Source organism: Dermacentor albipictus, chromosome 7 (assembly GCF_038994185.2).
Source record: "Dermacentor albipictus isolate Rhodes 1998 colony chromosome 7, USDA_Dalb.pri_finalv2, whole genome shotgun sequence".
In the NCBI taxonomy this organism is placed as follows: Eukaryota; Metazoa; Arthropoda; class Arachnida; order Ixodida; family Ixodidae; genus Dermacentor; species Dermacentor albipictus.
In genome coordinates this window covers 7987441-8009883 of record NC_091827.1, presented here as the reverse complement: position 1 = coordinate 8009883, position 22443 = coordinate 7987441, and the positions used below count along the sequence as shown (strand labels likewise).

General features: G+C 46.5%; 1 protein-coding gene and 1 non-coding gene across 3 annotated transcripts in view; one reads left to right on the top strand and one right to left on the bottom strand.

Annotated features, from left to right (window-relative positions):
• LOC139047678 (uncharacterized) overlaps positions 1-22167 on the top strand; it is a 347910-nt gene extending 325743 nt beyond the window's left edge. For both annotated transcript variants that reach the window (XR_011507321.1, XM_070521589.1), the window contains 2 exons: positions 16970-17077; positions 22075-22167. Coding sequence is in view for 1 of the 2 variants with exons in the window: in XM_070521589.1 (XP_070377690.1) it covers positions 16970-17004 (35 nt within the window). In the remaining variant the exon portion in view is untranslated. The remainder of the gene's footprint in view (positions 1-16969; positions 17078-22074) is intronic.
• On the bottom strand, positions 21501-21573 carry TRNAS-CGA (transfer RNA serine (anticodon CGA)). Its single transcript has one exon. It is a non-coding gene; the product is annotated as a tRNA-Ser (tRNA).
• Positions 22168-22443: the final 276 nt, after the last annotated feature.

Genomic DNA, 22443 nt, shown 5'->3' with positions numbered 1-22443 from the left:
TAGGTTCTTGAATTTGTGCTTATGTAGCATGGGGTTACTATAAATATTGAGAATAAATAAGCTATGTCCTGTCTTTTTTTGTGGGATGAGTTCCAATAGAATATTGTCAATGTGCGTTATTCCTGTGTTGTGCTGCATGCAAGTTATGTTTCTTTTTACCAGCGTAGTTAATGCCCTGGTGTCCCCTTCGGCATAGCCAAAAGATCTGTATCCTGCTAGCTTCGCAATCCCGTGTGTTTCCTGCAGAATTATGACGTCCGGTGTATCCTTGTCTTTCAAATACTGCTGCAAAACTGACTTTTTGTTTTCGTAACTTCTACAATTCCATTGCCATATCCTGAACCCTTCTTTAGCGCGCCTCATTTCGGGTGCGACCATGGGAGGGAGACGGGAGGTTGGAGAGAAGCTGATCTTATATAATTATGTGGTTGTGAAGTAGGTAAGGATTGTGGTGCTTCTGACGCAACGGAGGGGAGTCCATTACCTGGTGAGTGGTTTGCCTCTAGGATGTCTAATCTACTCATAATTGCTGCTATTGCCTTAGCCATTTGATTCATCAATTCGTCCCGTTTTTCATTTGACTTTTGTATTTCTCCTAGGCTCTTTTGAATATCGGCTAATGCTTTATCTACCACTGCGTTATCTTGTTTATCACTGATGGCTTGCGCCTTGCGTTTGAGTGGAGGGGGGTCATCCCCTTCGTCCATCTTATTGTCCGTAATTTCAAATGGCTCTTTCGTGCTCGCCTGTGGAGCGGGAGTTACCTGATTTATTTGGTTTTTTCCTTCCTTGAGAATTTTGATTTCATCGCTCATACGTGCTAGCAAAATCCTCAACTGTGCGTTCTCGTGTTTTAGTTGCTTGATCTCGTTATTAATGGCAGTCTCCCCACCAGCCCCCGGGCGCACGCCATCGACCACGTCTGCCCAGCTCACCGTGTTAGTCTGGTTTGCTGAAGAGGATGGCCTAGTTCTGGACCTGGATCTGGATCGTGTACCCGGTGTCCTGGAGCCGGACCGGGATAAGGATCTGGTGGTGTATGGAGACCTTGTTCTCGATCTGGAGCGTCGTTCCCTGGCGTTTAGGAGGCCAAGCGTTCCGCGAGACTCTGCTCTGTCTTCTCTTGAGATAGCGTCTTCATGTTCTTCTTGTCGTTCTCGTTGCAGTCTGTGCCATTGTCTCTGTTTAACGATGAAGGGCTTCTTGAATTTGGCTTTGCACGTCTTGTCTGCGGTCGGATGGTCCTCGCCGCATAACTGACATTTAGGTTGGCACCTGTGGTCTTTATCTGGGTTTGATGTTCCACATCCCGCACAAATCTTGTTGTCAGGGTTGGGACATACATCTCCTCTATGTCCAAGTCCGTTGCATTGATGACAGAAATCCACTTGTTTCCTGTACAGGGAGCAAGGGAGTAGCGCTGCCCTGTATCGGACGTACGTGGGCACTTTGTGTCCTTCAAAGAGCACAATCACTGTGGTAGTGTTACTGAGTCTCTTTCTATCGCCGTTGGGTTTTTACTCGTAACCACCGCTGCTGTGATGTCTCTTGGGCCCTCGTCGAGTGGGATTCCTCTGATGACTCCTTTGGCCGTCATGTCAGGCGCTGTCTCGTAAGCATTGGTCTCGTAAAACTTGTCTTGAATCTTGATACGTGCTACTTCCTGATATTTGTTTGCCCGCTCTTGATCCGAGGTACTGACGATGAGGATATTTTGATAATTGTTGGGGCAGACAATGTCCTCCTCCCTTTCGTCTCGAGGAATACCTGCCGCATCTTGTACCGCAGCTGTGAGGGGAACTGTACCGTGCTCGGATAATTTGAGTCCTCCACGTGGTCTGATCACAACCTTGTAATCACCTCTTGGCAAATGTGGCATTCTGCTTGCCTAGCGTATTTGCTCTAGCCGGCCTTTCCATGGGTTATTGTTGCGCTTGTCGAGCCGCGTCGGCGACAAGGTGCTCTCGCGATGTTGGGAGGTTCGCCGGTCTGATCTTTTGTGTCTGACCTCCTTCCATCCCTTGCTTGTATCCATTTCTTCCTGGGATATGCTGCGCCCCTCTACGGTGACTTCCATCTTTGAGAAAATGATCGGCAAATGTTGAGGAAGCCGGCTCCGGCGCGTGGCCTCGCGGCTCTGCCGCCACGAAGTCCGGCCAAAATATTGTCGTAGAGGCTTGAAAAATGGGAATCCCACCTGGTTTTCGGTATCCACTTGTTCCTGGGAACGAGCTGAGTCCGTTGGCGTGCAATAGCGGGTGGCTTTTTGGCGATTTGCGCTAGAAGAACATTCGTACACTCTAAGAAAAAAAGGACTAAAAGGGGTAGGGAGGTTAGTCCTTTTGGGGACTAACTGATTTGCCACAACCATTGGTCCTTTTGGGGACGAACTGACATGGGATAAACTGTTACTCCCCATGCACTTACTCCTTCGGGGACTAACAGTTGCCCTTGCCCGATGCTCCTCAAGGGAGTAACGCTAATTCGTTCCGATGCTCCGCAAAGGTGGAATTAATGAAATTAGGCAATTATACCCTAATAAAAAAATTAATGAGCTGAAAAAAAAAACGCGCCCGAGAGTAGGATTCGAACTCACGCCCTCTCTCACAAGTCAGGTACTCTAACCACTCCGCCACGCCGCTTTTTTTTTTCTTTCATGGTGTTTATTACAGTAGTAACAACCCGATATTCACCAGTTGTGCATAGTCAGAGAATGGAGAGCACACTGACAGTCACTCAGAGAAACGGCATCGTTCATACTGTGGGTAGAAATGTGGTTTCACTTTAGAAGGGTGGTAAGGTTAGGCACCTCACCAAAATGGGGTACCAGTCTGGCTGGGTATCAAGTTCATCATAAACCTGCTTTAGGTGTAGGGTCATTTGGATGAAATTCACCCTTGTAGGTACAACCGTTTCGGCGTTTCTGTCCATCATTCGCGTTTTCCACAAACTGTGCATTCCGATGAAAAAAAACATATCAAAAGGTGCACTATTATCAGCGGTCGGCAGCAGGTATCGCACAGTATGAGCGTTGATGTCAAAGTCTTTTTTCAAAGTCCGTTGGAGGACATCCCAAAATAGTATGGCGTCGGTGCAGCTAATAAAACAGTGTTCAATCGTCTCTGGCACGTCACAAAGGCGACAGTTAACAGAAGAGACAAAGATACCCTTTTTCTGTAGCCATGTTTTAACCGGTATGGTTTCACTATGAACTTTATAGAAGAATGTTTTGCAGCAAGGGGATATATACATTTTACGAACTCGCTTTAGAACATCGTGACCTGGCCATTGAATGTATAGTGATCGGTAAAATGGAGGCGGAAAAAGCATGGACAATAGATCTTTGTATAACGTTTTACGCGACACAGACTACAAGTATTCTGTGGAAAACCGAACTGTCAGGAAACGAACCGCCAAGTAAACTTCTTGCATGAACCCCCACAAGCATAAACGCGAAGAAAAATTCGAAGAAACGATTAAATCAGGTAAAGCATTAACAAGTGTGACTTGCATGAATGACCGAATTATAGGATGTGATGTATCACGAAAAAAGAAGAAACGAGACACTATTTGCCGCACATAAAGATGTACTAAACCCAGCCCACCTTCACTAACGGGCCTGAAAATATTGTCTCGCCTCATGGGCTCAAAAGTGGAAGACCATACGAAGGTCGCAAAGATTCGGTGAAAGCGTTGGATGTAGAGCCTGGCACAATGTATAACTTGCAATACATAGTAAATTTTTGTTGCCAAGAACTTATTGCAGGCCTCGGCTTTCCCAAAAATAGAAAGTCGATGTGGAATGAATGTCTGGGCGTAACCTTGCAGGGCAGAAACCTGTTCTTTCCAATAGTGCGCGCTTAATTTATATGCGTGTAGCGGCACGCCGAGATACTTTGGCGGGACACCGGTCCAATTAATGCCTGCAAACTGTTCTGGTGTATAGCACCATGCGCCAAACCATAAGCCTAAGCTTTTTGCGGAGTTCATTCGTGCTCCTGATACGCTGCCAAATTCCTCTATTTTTGATACTACCTTTTCAACACTGGACTTATCCGTGCAGAAGAACGCTAAATCATCTGCATAAGCTAAGACTTTTACTTCATTACCCAGTATATTGAAGCCATGGATGTCACTCGACTGAATTACGCTTAAGCATAGCGGTTCCAGATAAAGGGCGAATAGTAATGGGGACATAGGGCATCCTTGTTTTACCGAAGAGCAAATGGAAACTGGTTTAGAGAGTTGGCCATTAATAACTAAACGAGTGGTACAAGACGTATAGCATAGCCTAACGCCTTTAAGCACGACGGAGCCAACATTGGCATGCTCCAGAAGTGTAAATAGATAGGAGTGACTGACACGGTCAAAAGCTTTAGCAAGGTCTACCTGGAGCATTGCAAGCGGTTCAGTGGAACCGTAACAATACTGAAGGAGTGTACGGGCGATATGTATGTTGGTTTGAATGGATCTGCACCTAATTCCACACGTCTGATGGGAACCAATAAGAATTGACATCGCAAATTGCAATCTATTCGATAAAATTTTTGCAAAAATTTTATAATCTACGTTTGACAATGTGATTGGCCTGTAGCTTTCAACAGAACGCAGTTTCTCCTTATCTGAACTTTTTGGAATTAAAACTGTGTGGGTTTTGCAAAAAGATTGCGGAAGGGCGTCTACCTCTAAGCTTGTAATAAAAATGTCCAATAATATGGGACTGATAACTGATTTGAAAGCTTTGTAAAATTCACAGGAAAGTCCATCAGGGCCGGGTGTTTTCGACAGAGGCAGCTGATCAATAGCTAGCTCAATTTCTTGTATCGTAAGGGTATCACTAATGCATGCACAGTCATCATCCTGTAAAGGTTTTACAAGAGACACAAAACTCTCTAAAACTTTTGCATCGTGATCATCGGGCCGAGCACTAAACAACACACTGTAGTAAGTTTCGAACTTAGAAATTATGTCATTCGTATTTGTTAAAAGAGTACCTTCGGAGTATATTTCTGGAATTACTTTGGAAACAGCGTGACGTCGCTCGTCAAGTAAAGCTTGACGTGTTGGTTGCTCAGACTGCAGAGCGCGCATGTTTCGAGATCGAACTCGCGCACCTCTGTAACGCAGTGCATCATACTTTTGCAACTCACATTTAAGATTTTCTATGTCAACAATGTAAGTGCCTGGCATTTCGCATTCCATCTGGTAAAGGTTGTGTAGGCTCTTAAGAAGTAATGTTTCTTCATTCTTTTTATAGAATGCTGTCAGCGATCCAATTTCTATAGCCACTGTACGAACCTCTTGTTTAAAGAGTTCCCAAGCTGCAAATAACGGCAAGTCAGTAGAAAGAGAATTTTTTAGGGTCATGCGTACGCGATTAATAAAATCCTGATCATTTAGGAGGTCAGAGTTAAGCTTCCAGAGTGCCCACTGTGGTCGGAAATTGGTTGCAGATTTCTCACCAATCTTTGCGATAACCATGCAATGATCCGAGAACGAAACTGGGATAGTAGTGCAGGACAGTTCCCGGGAGAGGAGTGATGAAGAAACATAAATCCGATCAAGGCGGGCATAAGAGCGACCTTGAATTCGTGTATAAGAGCGAGCTCCCTGTCCCGACACTCCTATATCAACGAGCCCTGCATTTTCTATTATGTTAGACAAAACTTCACCACTCCTGTCCCGCTGAGTGTTAATGCCGCTTCGATCGCACGGATCACATACACAATTGAAATCGCCCATTAACACAATGCAACGATCACAGTCCATTAGACTACGCACAGCATCAAATAAGACAATTCGTTTTGCAGCGTCATTAAATGCATAGACGTTGACTAATCGCCATGGCACACCCTGCAACACAAAATCACAGCATATATATCGGCCTTCAGCGTCTACATGGTAACTAAGTGCTGAACAAAGTAGGCTCTTTTTCAGAAACAGGAAACAGCCCGCGGATAAACCAAGAGCGTGTGAAACGCAGACGTTATATTCAGACAGAAAGGGTCGCAAAGCCCTTTCTGTCTCGTCATCACTCTCAATCTTCGTCTCCTGCACGGCGACGAAGTCGAGCCGCTTCCTAGACAAAAGCCGGCGAAGCTGCGCCTGTTTCTGCAAAGACCTAAGGCCTCTCACGTTCAAAGTTGCGAAGAGAAGTTGCTGGGACAGGGCCATGGTGAATACCAACTATTTAGACCTAATTCTCTATGCGGTCGGTCTTAGAGGGTAACGGTGAGGCTCCCTCCGAACCCTCACCAGGCCTCTTGGACCTTGATCGCCGGCACTGTCCTGAGTGTGTCGATGTTTTGCGGCGACGTGCTTTCCTTGTGGTACTGGCCGTCTCGCTGTCCGTGCTTGATTCTGATCTGTTAGTCGCACGGCGCTTCGGAATCGACGTATCCGCGCTACTTCGTCTGTCTTCTGACAGCATAGCGCACGTGTTGACGTGCTTCGGTGTAGCAGATGAGTCATCAGCGGCTGTCTCATTCGCTGGCTGGGCGGAAACTGGCTGCGTGGTAGGGGGCACTTCTTTCTCTTCGCTACTTTCCTTTTCCACGGGCGGTTCTGCGATGTCATTGTCTTCAACATGTAGAGGGGCTTTACTGGCACAGCTGGTATTCGCGGAAGAGGGAACGTCTCCCGTTGCGTCGAGAACCTCAGTAACATCCATTATGTGTTCCTGCAGGCTTTCTTCTGGAGGCCTTGTCCTGTGTCGTAGCTTGTCGGCGTATGTCACAACACATTCTTCATCTGTGTGGCCAAAGCGTCGGCAGGCTTCACAACGTGGGGTTCTGCAGTTTCGACGAATGTGCCCAACCTTGTTACAGCGGAGACAAAGTGGGGGCCGGCCTGGAATCAATACAAGGCTCTGCACTCCACAAACGTGTAGCAGATGTGGAACGTCTCCCACGCCGACTCCATCGGCAAGAGTCAACACCACGTCACGATTTAGGGTACGCATTTGCTCCATTTCCGATACTCTCCAGCTTTCTGCTGATATAGACTTCACTTTCCCGTAAGCCTGGAGCGCTTCTCGAATGTAATCGTCTGCCAAACGCTCAGGAAGCCATAAAAGCTTCATTTTCACTTCTGTGGGCTCGGGGTCAATAACGAGGCAGCGTCTACCTTTTACGGATAATTCTCCGCACGTGACTAGCTTTGATTTTGTAATTGATGATTTGCACGTCACCATCCACACGTGTGACATCTGAAATTGACCGATGGAACTTATTTCCTTCAGGTCAATAACGTTCCGAAGGGCGTCTCTGAAGTCTTGGGCTCTGTACGGTCGACCACTTAAGTCAGCATGCAGGAAAACGGAGTCCACAACCAGCTTACCGGTAGGAAGACGAGGTATCACAACACGGTAGTCATTGCTGCTGGCTGAAGCCTGAGCAGCACCTCGGCCAGGGGCCGATAAATCCTTTGGAGCGGAGAACATGAAAAAAGCGACCGTTCGGAACGCCGTCTTCTTCTTCCTCCCCTCCGCCACGCCGCTTGGTTGGCAAAGTTGGATATTTAGGAAATTTAGACTCTCACGCTATGCAGTGAGAGTCTAACGTTGAGTGTACTTGCAACCATAAGCGACTGCGAAAAGAAATCAGCCCGAGTATCCTTAGGGTGATTTAAACTGAGGCACTACGCCACGTATACGTGTAGCGAGCTCAGACGGCGCACCGAAGACAACAGAGAAGGCCAATTTCTCTATCGATTAGCGTGTGCCGTTCGAGGTACACATCGCTTCAGTTCCCAACCTCCTTGGAACGGAAGGAACTTAGGTACTATTGACCAAGAAAATCTAGCCGTCTATCACTGACTTGCGCGTTTAATGTGTATCGCTCAATTATGGGGTGCGCACGAAGGGCATGCCTCTTCACATTACAGTTTTAAGTTTCACGTAATTTTCTCACGAAGAGACAAGGCGCTGCTTTGCATGCAGTTTAATAGACAATGCACGAACTTCGAACCATTCACGATTTATAGACAATACGGTTTTCGTCGCATCGCTCCATGACACGGACGAAAACAGCGAAGTGCCCGGGGAGTAACTGTTGCCGTTCGTCCTCCCATTGCTCTCTTTCCGAGCAGGGACTAAACACTTACTCTCCGAAATTTGCACACGGCACGCACATTCATGTAGTTAGTCCTTTGAGGGATGAAAGCGCCCTTTTTAGGACTAACGGCGCAGTTACTCCCGTTTTCCCCGGGATTTTTCTTAGAGTGTAGAATACGGAGCCGACGTGATGTGCATCCGCTCCCTCCGGCTTCTTCTTCTTCTCCTTGGAGATAGATACTCCAATTATTTTTTTCATTCCGCCTAATGCGAAATTAGTCTTAACTAATTAATTAACTTCTCGAATATTATTATTAGATGAAAAGTGTCAATGAGAAAATTGCACGGTGACATGAAACGCTCCCGATACAGCTTTTTCTTTCTCAATACGTGCTACATAAAAGTGTTTTTCCGAGTGTGAAAGAAGCTCGCAAATGCACGCAAGATTGTCGCGCGACTAGCTGCTCGAGCCACTTTGAGCGTATTCGCGGGCTTCTTTCACGCTCGGAAAAAACTTTTATGTAGCACTAATAGAGCAACAGAAAGCTGTATCGGGAGTTTCATCCATACGCCTCATAGGATTAAGTAATGAAGCTTACCACTAAGTAAGTGTCCCCACCACCACCATATCTACAGGGAAGCTGTCACCTAACTTTGATGGTCATCCTCCTTTGTTTCTGCCAATTTTTTCATAAATAAGGAAATGATGAATGGCATGTTCTTGCATGAGCTAGCCATTTCGGTTGGCCTAATTTAGGCGGTTTAGAAAAAGCAACTCAGAAGATCTTACGTCCCAAAAGCTACCAACATTGTTGCTCAGCGCAAGGTGGCATTACGTTTAAATATTGCGACCAAGCATCAACCGCACATGTATATACGTGTCTTGTCTAAACCCCTAAACGTGTACAAATAAGTATAGTGCAACAAGAAGGCCTTTCTGCGCTTATTTTTACTGCAGGCTAAGCAACTTGCAGTTGCCCGAAATATATACCGACTTTGTATCTTGCGCTTGTATACCTTTGTATCTTGGCGACGTAAAACTGCATCAGTTATTACTATTTTTCCCGGCTATACCCACTATTCACGCACGCACGTCGCACTTTTTGCGAGCAGATGCGGGTGACAACGCCCGCAAGTTGCGGCGGCATTCCTCGCTAGTTGGCTTCTCTGCGCGCGGCGGGAAAGCAAACTTGTCGGCGAGGTAAGTTCGCTAAGCCTCGTCGTTTTTCCCACGCGGTATTTTGTCTTCGTTAGGCGCGGGCGGCGTGCCTGTCGGCTAAGGACACTTTGTCGTCGTCGCCGTCACCGATGTCGGCGGCGGGGCAACGGGGCGGCATCTTTGTTGCTCGAGGCAAACAAGCGCACGCGTCACGACCTACCGCCTCGCAGCGCAAACGCTCGACGTTTCGCGCGGAGTCGTTGGCGACTGCACAAGTGGTGCACCCTGTGTGTTCCCGGGTGCAATGAGGTATGCGGTTGAAGGCACCGGAGAGCCGTGTTTCGCTGGCGGGCGGCTTCCTCAAAGTCAGATTAGCGGGCTTGTTGTGGGCACAAATGTGGCAAAGCGCGGGAACGCCGCCTGCGTTCCTTCCTGCCTTGGTTTCTTTTTTTTTACTTTTAACTTAATGAATGCTCTAGCATCGTCATCAAACAGAGCAGGTGGGTCCTAAACGACAATGCAATCTTGTATCCGACAACATGCTTCTGGCTAAGCCACGTGCAGGAAAGCGCAACCAAGTCTGTAAAAAGGAAAAAAAGAGAAATTTTATCATTAGACATTCAAATGAACACAATGACTTGCACATTATGTACTCGACGTGCTACAAAGCGCATGCCCGTACACGCCGCGCAGCCCCAAAGACGAGAAATGCTCAGAACAATAAATAACTAAAAATATAAATAAATAAATAAATAAATAAATAAATAAATAAATACATAAATAAATAAATAAATAAATAATGAAAATAAAGGTGTATTCGTGACCTACTCCAATAGCTACCATGCTAGTATATATATGTATACAATTATTGAGCTGTTCGCTGTCTTGCGAAAGCTAGGAAAGCTTTAAGCTTTTGCGTCAATCGGGCGAGACAGCGCGCGTTTAGCGCCTAAAGAAAAACTGGCGCCGGCATGAGCCTACATTTGAAGCCGCAGGATGGCGGCTGGGTGGATGACGGCGGCTTCCCCTTTGAAGCTAGGCCGGTGACGGTTGTCACCTTTCCAGTCGGCATCGATAATAAATGTCGTCCCGTATCTCTTCATTACGCGGCTGTGTTTTCCTGCCCCGTTACCCTGCTTTGATTTACTTGACCATGTGACCTGTCCTGCTGCCCCCTTCCAGCAAACATTCAGCTTGGTCTAATTTGTTTCTACTTAAGAGGGAGCTTTAGCTCGGGCCCAACTCGACGCTGCCTATTCAAATACAAGTAAAACGTAGAAACGTTTTTCTGAGATAACCCCTGGACCAATTACGAAATTTGTTGCATTTGAGAGAGAAAGCTAAATTCTAGTGACCTTTGGAAGCGGGAATTTTATTTATGGCATGAATGTCGTTACAAGAATTTTCAAAAACTTGAAAATTTGGAAAAAATAAAAGCACGAAGTATACAAAAATAATAGCTCTACATCAAGAACAAATATCGCGGTTCTGTAAACGGCACCCATTAGATCATTGAAAGCGGACAAATTGTATATGTTATTTTATATCTTACGTGAATTTGTTACGTTGTTTACAAGGGTTATGTGAAAGCTCTATTTCAGTATTACTAAATTTGGGGGGATTCATGTGTAAAATATAAATTTTGTCCGCTTTAGATGTAATATTAGATGCAATTCACTGAATTGGGGTATCATTTTTCACTGCTGAGTTACAGAATTGTAAACTTGGTACTTTCGTCTTCTGAAAATTTTGGACTTTTGCCACTTTTTAATCAAGAATTGATGGCCTAAACCAAAAATTCGAAACCAACAGTCACTAGATTTTAGGTCTTCTTTAATTTTTTTTTACTTATTCATACCTCAAGTATTCCATTTGGGGTTTTACATGAGGGGTGGGCATATTTAGGTCGCATATTCAATAATTGCCTTGAACGATAAATGACTGGAGTGGTACACCGCTTCAGCAGGTAGATGATTCCAGTGTTTAGCTGTTTGAACGAAGAAAGAGTTAAGATGAGCGGTGGTGCGAGCTGGAAGGGGATAAACAGCCTTCGAATATCTATGACGTGCGAGGCGCAGGCGTGATGTCGGTTTGGTGAAGGAGCGAGTGATAAAATTTGTAAAAGAGACACAGTCTTGCTGTTTTGCGGCGGTGCTCGAGGGTTGGAAGGTTCAGAGAAAACTTTAGTGAAGCTTGTGTGGTAAGAGTAGTCAGAATTAATGAACCCTGTTGCGTGATTCTATATGGATTCCAGGGCTGTTGCCAGGTTCGATTGGTATGGGTCCCACACTGAGCATGCGTATTCCAGTTTGGATCGAACAAGTGCTGAATATGCGAGTAGTATTACTGAGGGGGGGACAAGACGTAGATCACGGCGCAGGAAGAATAGTACACCATTGGCATCATTGCTAATGATGCGCATGTGTGACGACCAACCGAGCTTAGTGGACAAGTTAATACCTAAGTACTTATAAGAAGTCACAGCACATATTTCAGAACCGGTGGTAACGTAATTAGCTGAAATTAATGATTGGCGATGGCAGAAAGTAAGTAGTGACGTTTTTTTCTTACATTGAGAGAACATTAGTCCATTATTAGACCAAGTTTCAATGACGTTAAGGTCGAACTGGAGAGCACGAGAATCAGCGTCGTTAGTAATAGGACGATAGATTACGGAATCATCAGCGAATAAACGAATTTTGGAACAACAACCTCTCGGTAAGTCGTTAATGCATATTAAGAAGAGTAGTGGCCCCAAGACTGTTCCTTGTGGCACGCCGGAGATAACGGGTGATAAATAGACGAGCATTGGTTAGCGTAAACGAACAGTTTATGGTTAGTCAGAAAATTGCGCATCCATTGGAAAACACAAGGGTTAAGATTACGATGCGATAGTTTTAGGAAGAGCCATTCATGAGGAACCTTGTCGAAAGCCATTTGGAAATCTAGGAAGAGCGCATCTATGGGTACGTTTTGATCAAGGTGTGAGCTGATGTCATTAACGAAGAGAGCTAGTTGAGTCTCGCAGGACATGCCATTCTGAAAACCATGTTGATTAGGATTAAGGAAATTAGCGGATGTTAGATACTTTACAAAATGAGAATAAATTATGTGCTCGATTTGTTTGGAACAAACACTGGTGAGGGAAATTGGATGGTAGTTGTGGCACGATGATGATGATCCTTCTATTGGTACCGGAATTATCTTACCTATTTTCCACTCTTGCGTCACCACTCCAGATGATAATGATTGCTGAAAGATATGGCACAAAAATACACTAGAGATGTGCGTAGCGTTCTTGAGCATTTCAGAATGGATTCCATCGATGCCGGCCGAGGATGCAACAAACCTCGCCAAATTTGGTGCAGTGGTTGCCGAGAAAAACGAATTCTCCTTTTACATGTATTTAGATAGGAGCACCCGAGCTGAAGCTTCCTCTTAACGCGGATTCATATAGGTAACTATATACCTAGGCAGCTCGGTTTACCGTTGTTTCGCTGCACGCTTACGACGCTGTCGTACTACCTAATCAAAAGATGTCGCGGTCATCGACAACGCTACAATTTCTGTAATCGACTGGCCTCATTTGCTGACTGCAGGTGTGATGGGCAGCCCATTGTGTGCCTACCTGCTCGTGCCTCCCTCCCTCGCACTCCTTTTATTGCTTCTATCCCTTTAACCCCACCCGACATCGTAATTCAGGGAGAATGGCGTCGCGTTGCTGAGCACGAGGTCGCAGGTTTGTTCCCGGCCGCGCCAACTGCATTCTGATAGTTTTATGCGGAAACGCTCGCGTACTTGGAATTAGGTGCACGTTAGCGAACTCAAGTTAATAAAAAGAAAATGCAACATCCACCCAATCGTATAGCAATAGCTACAAAGGAAACCCGTAAGGGTTTCTCAATGGAAAAGCCTCGCAGTTGAAGAATAATTCGTCCTGGTCCGGGACTCGAACCCGCGACCACCGCCTTTCCGGGGCAGCCACCCTGTCAGCCGAGTCACCTTTGCAGCAATTGCTACAATTGGGTTGATGTCTCATTTTCCCTTTATTAATTACTTCTCTCGACATTGCGGGTTTCCGCAGAACTATTACGCTAAAGAACCCAAGGTGGCCAAAATTAATCCAAGTCCCCCAATATGCGTGCATCATAATCATGTCCTGGTTCTAGCACGCAAAACCCAGGATTTATGTAATTTAATTTTTGTCCCTTGTAGCGGTTTTTCCTTTGTTAGGGTAGCAAACAGGACGAGCGTTTTGTTGACCTTCCTTTCTTTCCAGCTCCTCTTCTATTCTGCTAACTCTGCCAGCTCTCTAGCCAGCCCTTCCTTTAGACAGTCTATCTGTAAATGTAAGACTGTTCCTTCGTTCTCACCACCGTTCCTGTAACCTCTTTCCTCCTTATCCCCATGCAGGGTAGCTGACCGGGCCCACTGCTGATTAACTTTCCTGCCTCATTTTGCGTGTATCCCTCTTGGTGTATCCTGCTGTGGCCTCTGTTAAACGAACTTATGTCACTCTGGTAGCACTTTCGCAAGATACTCACCCCCGCAAGTGAAGCGTTAAGCGTGCGCAAGAGAGGCAACTCCTAGCGCGAATCGTCTCCTGCGGGAATGCGCACGCCTGAGGATAGTTCGGGTGACAAGTGCCGGCCTAAATTGGTGATATCTTACGAGAACTAGGTCCAACCACGCGCTAAGGGACTTAGCTCACTATGGACCTTCGCATGCAGAACCTCCATAGTGAGCCATGTTTGGATCGATCCCTGTTTCCCTTTACCCGTTTCCGCAATTGGGCCTCGAACCATCATTTAAATATACTACTTTATTTCTTTCTCTTTCTCTATCCTTGATTGCTTGTTATTTCATTGAGAGCTTACATGATTAAACCAGCACACAGTAAAAATGTTTGCACCTTTACGGGTGCGCCTTTAAGGACAAGTGAAGTTTCGTTCTTTCTTTTTGCGACGAATTGAAGAAGATCCGACACAATTGATTGCGTAAAACAGTAAATATATATCTAGTCATCATTTTTGTCTGCGCTTTCTTTTTCGTTTTGCCTTATGCGCTGGTAGCTGTATTCGCCTAAACGACAAGAAAACTACATGAAATGAACTTCATTAACTATCGCTGTCAAACACTCGGGTAAAAGGTTTCGGTCTACGCCAGGTGCTCGGAATTAGTATATAGTTTTCAGCTATGACCTCTCTCACTGCAGGTGTTGTTTGCGCTAGCCGTAGTGTAAAACAAAAAGAAAAGGTTTATGACCTGACTGGTTAGCCATGGGACAAAGCTCCTATTAGGGAGACAAAAATTTTACTGTGCATCCTCTTCAACAAATAGCCAGAGGGCGTTACAGGCGTTATCAGAATATGGTTCTCGTGTCTTCGTATGTAGCAGCAGCTGGTCCCACACATTGAGCAACCAAGCGGCCATCGTAATAAAAGTTTGAAAAAACACTGTGGACCCTACTCTTTCGTAGCAGGTGTGACGCTTCTGAACTGCCGGCTTTCTGTTCCTATCTTCGAGATCGCCGCAGAAACGTAGGAACACGCTCCCATGGCATTCTATCTCTCTCTCGTTTTATCTTTGCTCCCCACGTGTCACAGACATTTGTTTTCCCCGAGCCTTCCGCGGAGCTCGTTCACGGTAGCGTTCGGGAAGGCACGTTCGTCAGGCTCCTGTAGCACGTCGGCTCTGCTTTATTGGTTTGTCCTGTTTCGCGCTCTACGGTGTTAGCAGCGGTGTCGACTTCGAGTCCTCCCCACCCCCACAGTTCTCAGGCAGCTATGTATAGCCCTTGATCTATAGGCTCCATGGGAAGGGACACCCGTCAGTGTCAGTCCGGAAAGTGGCTGCTGCGGATGTTGCGCGAGCAACGTATGGCACTGAGCGTCGATCCGAACGCGGAGCGTGTTGCGACCCACCGGGTCTTCCTCTCAAGCGCGCTATGTAGGTGCGACACGAACGTTACCCGCTATTTTTGGCCTACTCAGTTTGCGTTATTATGCGAAGCATACTAGCCGCACAACCACGCTCTTCCTTGCTGCGCCGCGCGCGGCCGCGTAGCTACCATCTGACGTCATAACAGCTGCAAAAGCGAAGGCGCTCGCCGGCGCGTGACCGTGACGTCACGCGCCGGTGCAGCGCCCCTAGCGGGAGGAGCGGGAGTCAGGTGGTGGCTGCAGCCGCGCGCGACCGCGCGAGTTGGGGCCCAGCTTTTCCTCCGGCTGTCATGACGTCACGTCACGTGGTTAAATGGTGGCTGCCCGGCCGCGCCCAAGGGCTGAACTGAGTGATTGCAATATGCAACGCATAACAACTAAAATAAAGGCTAGTATGCTTCGCATCCTGGGCTTAACCTTAGCTAAGCCACAGCCATTTTTAATGTCGTCATTGGTGTTAGGAGCTTTTCAGGAACTAATTTGGAACTGCGCACGTGCTTCCATAGAAACGGGCGCAATCAGTAGACAGCGTTCCACGGCCGTAATTAGATCGCCGTACTTGTACTGACAAGATGCTTATAGACATCGCTATACTCCGTACCATACATATCAGCCAACGCTGTAGAGGCTGCATAGACTTCTTGCAGTGACTTCCTTCGCACTTGGACGTAGTTCAATGTTATTACAGCAAGGCTGTTAAGGGCTATTTCCCGCAGGATCTTGTGCATGTGTAGACACAAAAATTGTAGGACGCTTAAGGTTCGCCTTCAAGAGTGGAACGCGATATCGTTATCGCACCCCGTTCGCACCACCCACTCATTCGCTCGGCATGATCTTGAGTCACACAAAGACGAAACATGCGCATGAGCAAGCGGAATGAACCAACGAACTCGGTGTCTCGGAGGGAGAAACGATCTACGCGATCCAAACGTCGTGATCGGCACGGACAGCCGGGCCGCGACGCGCCATGAAGGCAGACGCGATCATGGGGCTGACGCCTCGATGGTATCATCCTCTATCTCACTTGGGAGCACGTACCACGCAGACGCATGACTCCTCGCCAGCAGCATGGCACACATCGCAGGGAACGCTTTCCCACCAGACGAAGATAGTGCAATGCAAATCCCGAAGATAGTGCAATGCCGAGCCGACCTGCGGTGGAGGTGCAGTTCGCCATTAAGGGGCCCACAAACACATCTTCGCTCATCCTTCTTCACCGAGCGGGAGGGCACTTTTCTTTATATAGGCTCAGTATTGAATGAAACAAGTTTTAATCCGTAGAAACAAAAAAACACAGATCATTTTTATTTTTGTTGTTCATTTCGGTTTCTTTATTTTCAACCCATCGCGAGAAGCCTCACGTGCATGCTCGCGCGAGCGAGGCACACGCGGAGTGAAAGCGTTTCGTGACCGAACTTCTTGCGTAGCTTCCACAGCGTTGACTGCTATCTGTGGAACGGAGTACAGCTCGAGGAAAAGGCGTGCGAATGCGAAGTGCAAACAAAGAGAGAAGAATGGTCAGTTGAGTATTTTGAGCGAGAAAAAAAAATTATATCCTCAGTGACGTGCTGTAATTCTCCTTCTTGGGCTGCTAAGCACAAGATCGCGGGATCGAACACCAGCCACGGCGGCCGCATTTCGATGGGGGCGAAATGCGAATACACCCGTGTACTTGGATTTAGATGCACGTTAAAGAACCCCGGGTGGTCAAAATTTCCGGAGAACCCTACTACGGCGTGCCTCACCACCACATCGTGGTTTGGCACGTAAAACCCCGTAATTTAATTTTCATTTCAATTCTCCTTTTTCCTACAGGACTCCTCTCATCCGTCGACACATGTTCCAACTAGTTCACTGCCGAGCTGGTACCGCTGTAGTATGTCCTTACTGCTATTTCTATGCGACTTTCACTGCGCAGGATGGGTAAGTAACCTTAACATCTGTGTACCTCAGCTTTTCCTGTACTATAGTTTCTGTTTGTGTTGGTTGGTTCCGTGACATATGTGCTGCATTTTTCACTTAACCTGGGGGTTTCCGTGTAGCAGGCGACGAACATTCTTGTTACTCCTAAATCGGATCCTGGGTGTTGTCACCAGTTCTTCCAGGTCAGTCACGTTCGCCAAAAATTAAGCGATATTTTCTAGTCTGAGAACGCATATGCGCATGCGTTTTGCGCCTGTGGCAACATATCACTTTGTTGCCGGCAAGATGCCTTGATCCTAACGCGTCTGCTCAGAGCTCACACACAATCAAGCGTCTCTTGTATATGCTCTGCATTAGTTGCCTTAACTCATCGTTGCTGTCGATATGAATATAAAACTGTCGTGGTCAAATCGAATTATATGGTGGATCTTCGCGTTCACACGATCACCAGTTCATGCCACGTTTGCCGTTGTTCGTGCTCGGAGTCGGAGTTTTCAGTACACGGTATGTTTAGTTGTATCTGTTACACGGTGATGGGGGGCGCATCGAGCTATTCAGCATCACCTTCAGTAGCTAAGAGTACGGCTAACCATTTAATTAGGCGTAGGAATCCAAAAAGGCGACAAGCTTCAATCTGATCAAGCCATCAAATATACGCGTCAGCCCCATGAAGGTCTATGGACCACTGCTTCAAATCTTAACCGATCAGGATCTGCTCAATTTGGTTCAAATTAAAGAAAGTTTCTGCCTCTATCTCTCTTACATTTCTAATTTTTTATGTTAACATTACTTAATAATGAAATATATAAACGCTTCAACATTAATCAAAAATATTTTTCTCCAATGCTTAATACAGTATAACAGCGCTTCCCAAGAAATGAAAACACTCTGGCGCTTAGCTGGCTCAACGCTCCGGTCCTATCTTTGTGTTTGAAGTTTTCAGCAAAATTTTTAGATGGTGGCATTGCTGTTGTTGTTGTTGTTGCTTTTCTGTCTTTTTATTGTAACTCCCTCTCCCGTAAAGCCCCGATTTGAAGGCTCTGTTGTGGACAAAATGATATGAAAACACGTTGTGTCAAACGTGGAAAAGAAGCAAGCTTCTGCAAGAACAGTACCATGTCCAACTACCTGAGACGCGCTCCCGATACTGCACTATTCACTCAGCGGGCATAATATTTACTCCGCCATTTTCGAGATTCCACGGAGCAATCAATTTCCTTTTATTCATTACTTTTCTTTCGAACGGTGCAGGCAGCTGTTTTCTGAGTGCCACTGCACACCTTCCAGTCTTTATATATATATATATATATATATATATATATATATATATATATATATATATATATATATATATATATATAGACTGACAGATTGCCTTCAGCGATTCCGAGACGGGGAGGATCATCGTCTGTTTCTACGGTGATCAACGCAGTACTCCTGGGTGGTAAAGTTGCACAGTCACCCGAAACGCGTAACACCGTGGACTGTGGGTGGTAGTCGCCCGAATGAGTTGCGTGTTCGCTGGAAAAAGTGACAAGTAACTCGCGAAGGTTGATGATTGCGCCGTACTCCCGAAGAAAGTCCATGCCGAGTATGACCTGCCTGGAGCACTCTGCCAGTATAATAAATGAACCGACAAATGTGGCCTCACGAATTTGTATCCTCGCAGTGCATTTGCCGATCGGCGTGAGAACATGACCGCCGGCTGTACGGAGTTTAAGTCCTGGCCATGGCGTCGTCACCTTGCGAAGTGCAGTAACCAGTTGTCCGCTCATGACAGAATAATCGGCACCAGTGTCGACAAGAGCGGTTACCGGGTGGTTATCTACAGAAACAAGTATGTCGGCTGAAACAGGTTCACGGTTTTCGCAGGAAGGTGTCGAAGGTACGCAGTCGTCGTTGTCGTCATCGTTATCGTCGCCGTCGTCGACGCCGTCGTCGGGGGGTCGCAGCGGAGGATTTTTCGAAGTGCGTTGGACAGCGGCCCCACCCCCAGAGGTCGCTGTTCTTAGTTTCCCCGACTTGGGCTCGTGGCCCGGTTTCCCACGGAAGCGGAGAACGTAGTGTAGCGGCTAGGTGACGCCGATCGTCGAGGAGGTGGTGATCGTGACTGGCGCCTCTGCGGAGACGGAGATCGGGTCGTTGGCAGGGACTGTTCAACCGGTGGGAACTGCGCGTACGGCGACGAAGGTTGACTGGCCAGATATTGCTGGATTTCTCTCGGGCGCTCTCCCTCACGTGGGCGACGAGCGCCGGGGTGATAGCCCTGGAGTCCTATTCTTCGGTAGTAGCAGGCACGGTACAGGTGGCCCGCTTCGCCACAGTGGAAGCAGAGTGGCTGATAGTCCGGTGTGCGCCACACGTCTGACTTTCGCGTATTGATTCGGGGGCTCGTGGACCCGTATATATTTGTACGTGAAGCTTGGCCCTGGAAGTGGCACAGCGGTTCTTCAGAAGAAGGCGGGTTACGGTGGTTCCCGGGTTGCGATGGTAGCCTCACTGCTTGTGCATAAGTCAGTACGGGGGCGGTTTCAGGTCTGGTTTGCACGAATGGCTGTGCCGCCTGGCGGACTTCTTCGCGGACGATATCTGTGAGGGACGTTACGGTCGGTTGAAATCGTGCTCCCTGTAGTCGATCGAGCTCCTCACGCACGACACTACGCACAAGCTCTCGAAGCGCATTGGTGTCATAGGGCAACGAGAGAGAAGACGCTGATCCCAGGCTGATTTGGCGATCGTAGGCTGAGGAACGTTGCTGAAGGGCTCGCTCCATTGTCGTAGCCTCACTGACGAACTCAGCTACTGTACTTGGAGGCCTTCGCATCAGTCCAGCAAACAGCTGTTCTTTCACTGCACGCATCAGCAGGCGTACTTTCTTAGCTTCTGTCATGCCAGGGTCAGCACGCTTGAAAAGCCGCGACATGTCCTCGACGAACATGGCGACGCTTTCGTTCGGCCTTTGAACCCTGTTCTGAAGGGCTTGCTCTGCTCGTTCTTTTCTTGCGGGGCTGCTGTACGTATCGCGTATCTGCTGCTGAAATTCTTGCCAGGTGGTAATGGATGGCTCGTGGTTAGCGAACCATGTTCGGGCAGAGTCCTCTAGGGCGAAGTACACGTTCCGTAACTTTTTCTGCTCGTCCCAATAATTGACGTCAGCCACACGATCAAAGTCGTCAAGCCAGTCTTCCACGTCCTCAAAAGGCTCACCATGGAACGGCCGCGGCCAGCGTGGGGTGTGGAGAACCAGCGACGCAGGAGGCTGTCCCGTACCGTACGTCTCCTGTGTCTGGCTTGCGGTTGTGGTGGACATCCTCGGCAGATCTTGCAGGCCGTATTCCGGAGGCAGTCTTTGAAGCCGTCGGCTTTTGCGTAGGTTGTCCACTTCCAGTTCCCGGGGGTCAGAGTACATAGACGCGTACCCAGCACCTCCACCAGTTTGTCACAGACAAAGCCACAAAGACTTCGGTCGACGCTGGAGATCTCTTTATTGATTGTTGTCCTGGCACCTTCGTCGTTCTCTTCTTCTGCGAGCCACCCAACATGCCTAGCATGTGGCACCGAATTGCACCGTGTGGTTGTCAGCTGTGTCGAGGTCGTGGCATTATATATATATATATATATATATATATATATATATATATATAAACGAGAAGAAAGGGGGTTAACATATATATATATATATATATATATATATATATATATATATATATATATATATATATAAACGAGAAGAAATGGGGTTAACCGAGAGACACGATAATTATTAGTCATATAATGAGAAGCCAACGAACACTGACACCAAGTACAACATAGGGGAAATTGCATGTGCTTAATAAATGAAATAAAGTAATGATAAATTAATGGAGATTAAAGTGGATGAAAAAACAGCTTGCCGCAGGTGGGAACCGAACCCACAACCTTCGCATGTCGCGTGCGATGCTCTACCAATTGAGCTACCGCGGCGGCGTTTCCCCATCCACTTTCTTGGGTATTTATGTGTACTAGTAGAACCCTGGGAGTAGAACCCTGGGAGTGCGACATGCGAAGGTTGTGGGTTCGGTTCCCGCCTGCGGCAAGTTGTTTTTTCATCCACTTTAATCTCCATTAATTTATCATTACTTTATTTCATTTATTAAGCACATGCAATTTCCCCTATGTTGTACTTGGTGTCAGTGTTCGTTGGCTTCTCATTATATGACTATATATATATATATATATATATATATATATATATATATATATATATATATATATATGAACGAGAAGAAGGGGGTTAACCGAGGGGCCCGATTTTTATTTGTGATATCATAAGCAGCCATCAAACACTGACACCAAGGACAACATAGGGGAAATTACTTGTGCTTAATAAATGAAATAAAGAAACGATAAAGTAATGGAAATTACAGTGGACGAAAAAACAACTTGCCGCAGGTGGGAACCGAACCCACAACCTTCGCATTTCGCGTGCGATGCTCTACCAATTGAGCTACCGCGGCGTCGTTTACCCATCCACTTTCTTGGGTATTTATGTGTCCTAGTAGAACCCTGGGAGTGTTAGCCAGTGCCACCACTCACAGACCTTTTTTTCACCACTCTTTTTCATCCACTGTAATTTCCATTACTTTATCGTTTCTTTATTGCATTTATTAAGCACAAGTAATTTCCCCTATGTTGTCCTTGGTGTCAGTGTTTGTTGGCTTCTTATGATATGACAAATATATATATATATATATATATATATATATATATATATATATATATATATATATATATATATATATATATATATATATATATATATATATATATATATATATATATATATATATATATATATATATATATATACATTTATTCGCTGTCAAATATTAAGTAATTAGGCAAGAAATATAAACAGAAGTGTACAGTAATTTAAAGTGTACAGTCCATGAATGAAAAGCACGGTAGCGATTCCGAACAGGAAGTAGATGAACAGGAGATATTTTTTTTATTTCTAGCTTGCGACGAACGTGACTGGATCGAAGGCGAACACAGAAGAAAAAAGAACAATGGCAATCAGGAAAGGGGCCAGGGAATGAGATGCGACACACAGTTTGTGTTTCTTTCTTTCTGTTCGATGTCCTGAAATGCGCAACGCCACTGCGAAGTGGGACGGATGGTACCGCGACGCGTATACAGTGCGCGCGACAAGGGGGCACGTGCCGCATCAAGCCGAGCCCGCACGTATACATACATACTCGCAGGCAGATTGAAGCGTGCGCACCAATCTGAGGCCGTGTCGCCGTACACTCCTGTCGCTGTTGCTTTCTTTCCTTCGCTGTTTCTTTTTTTTCTCTCTCGCTCTCTGGCGCGCGCGGTCGAGCTTG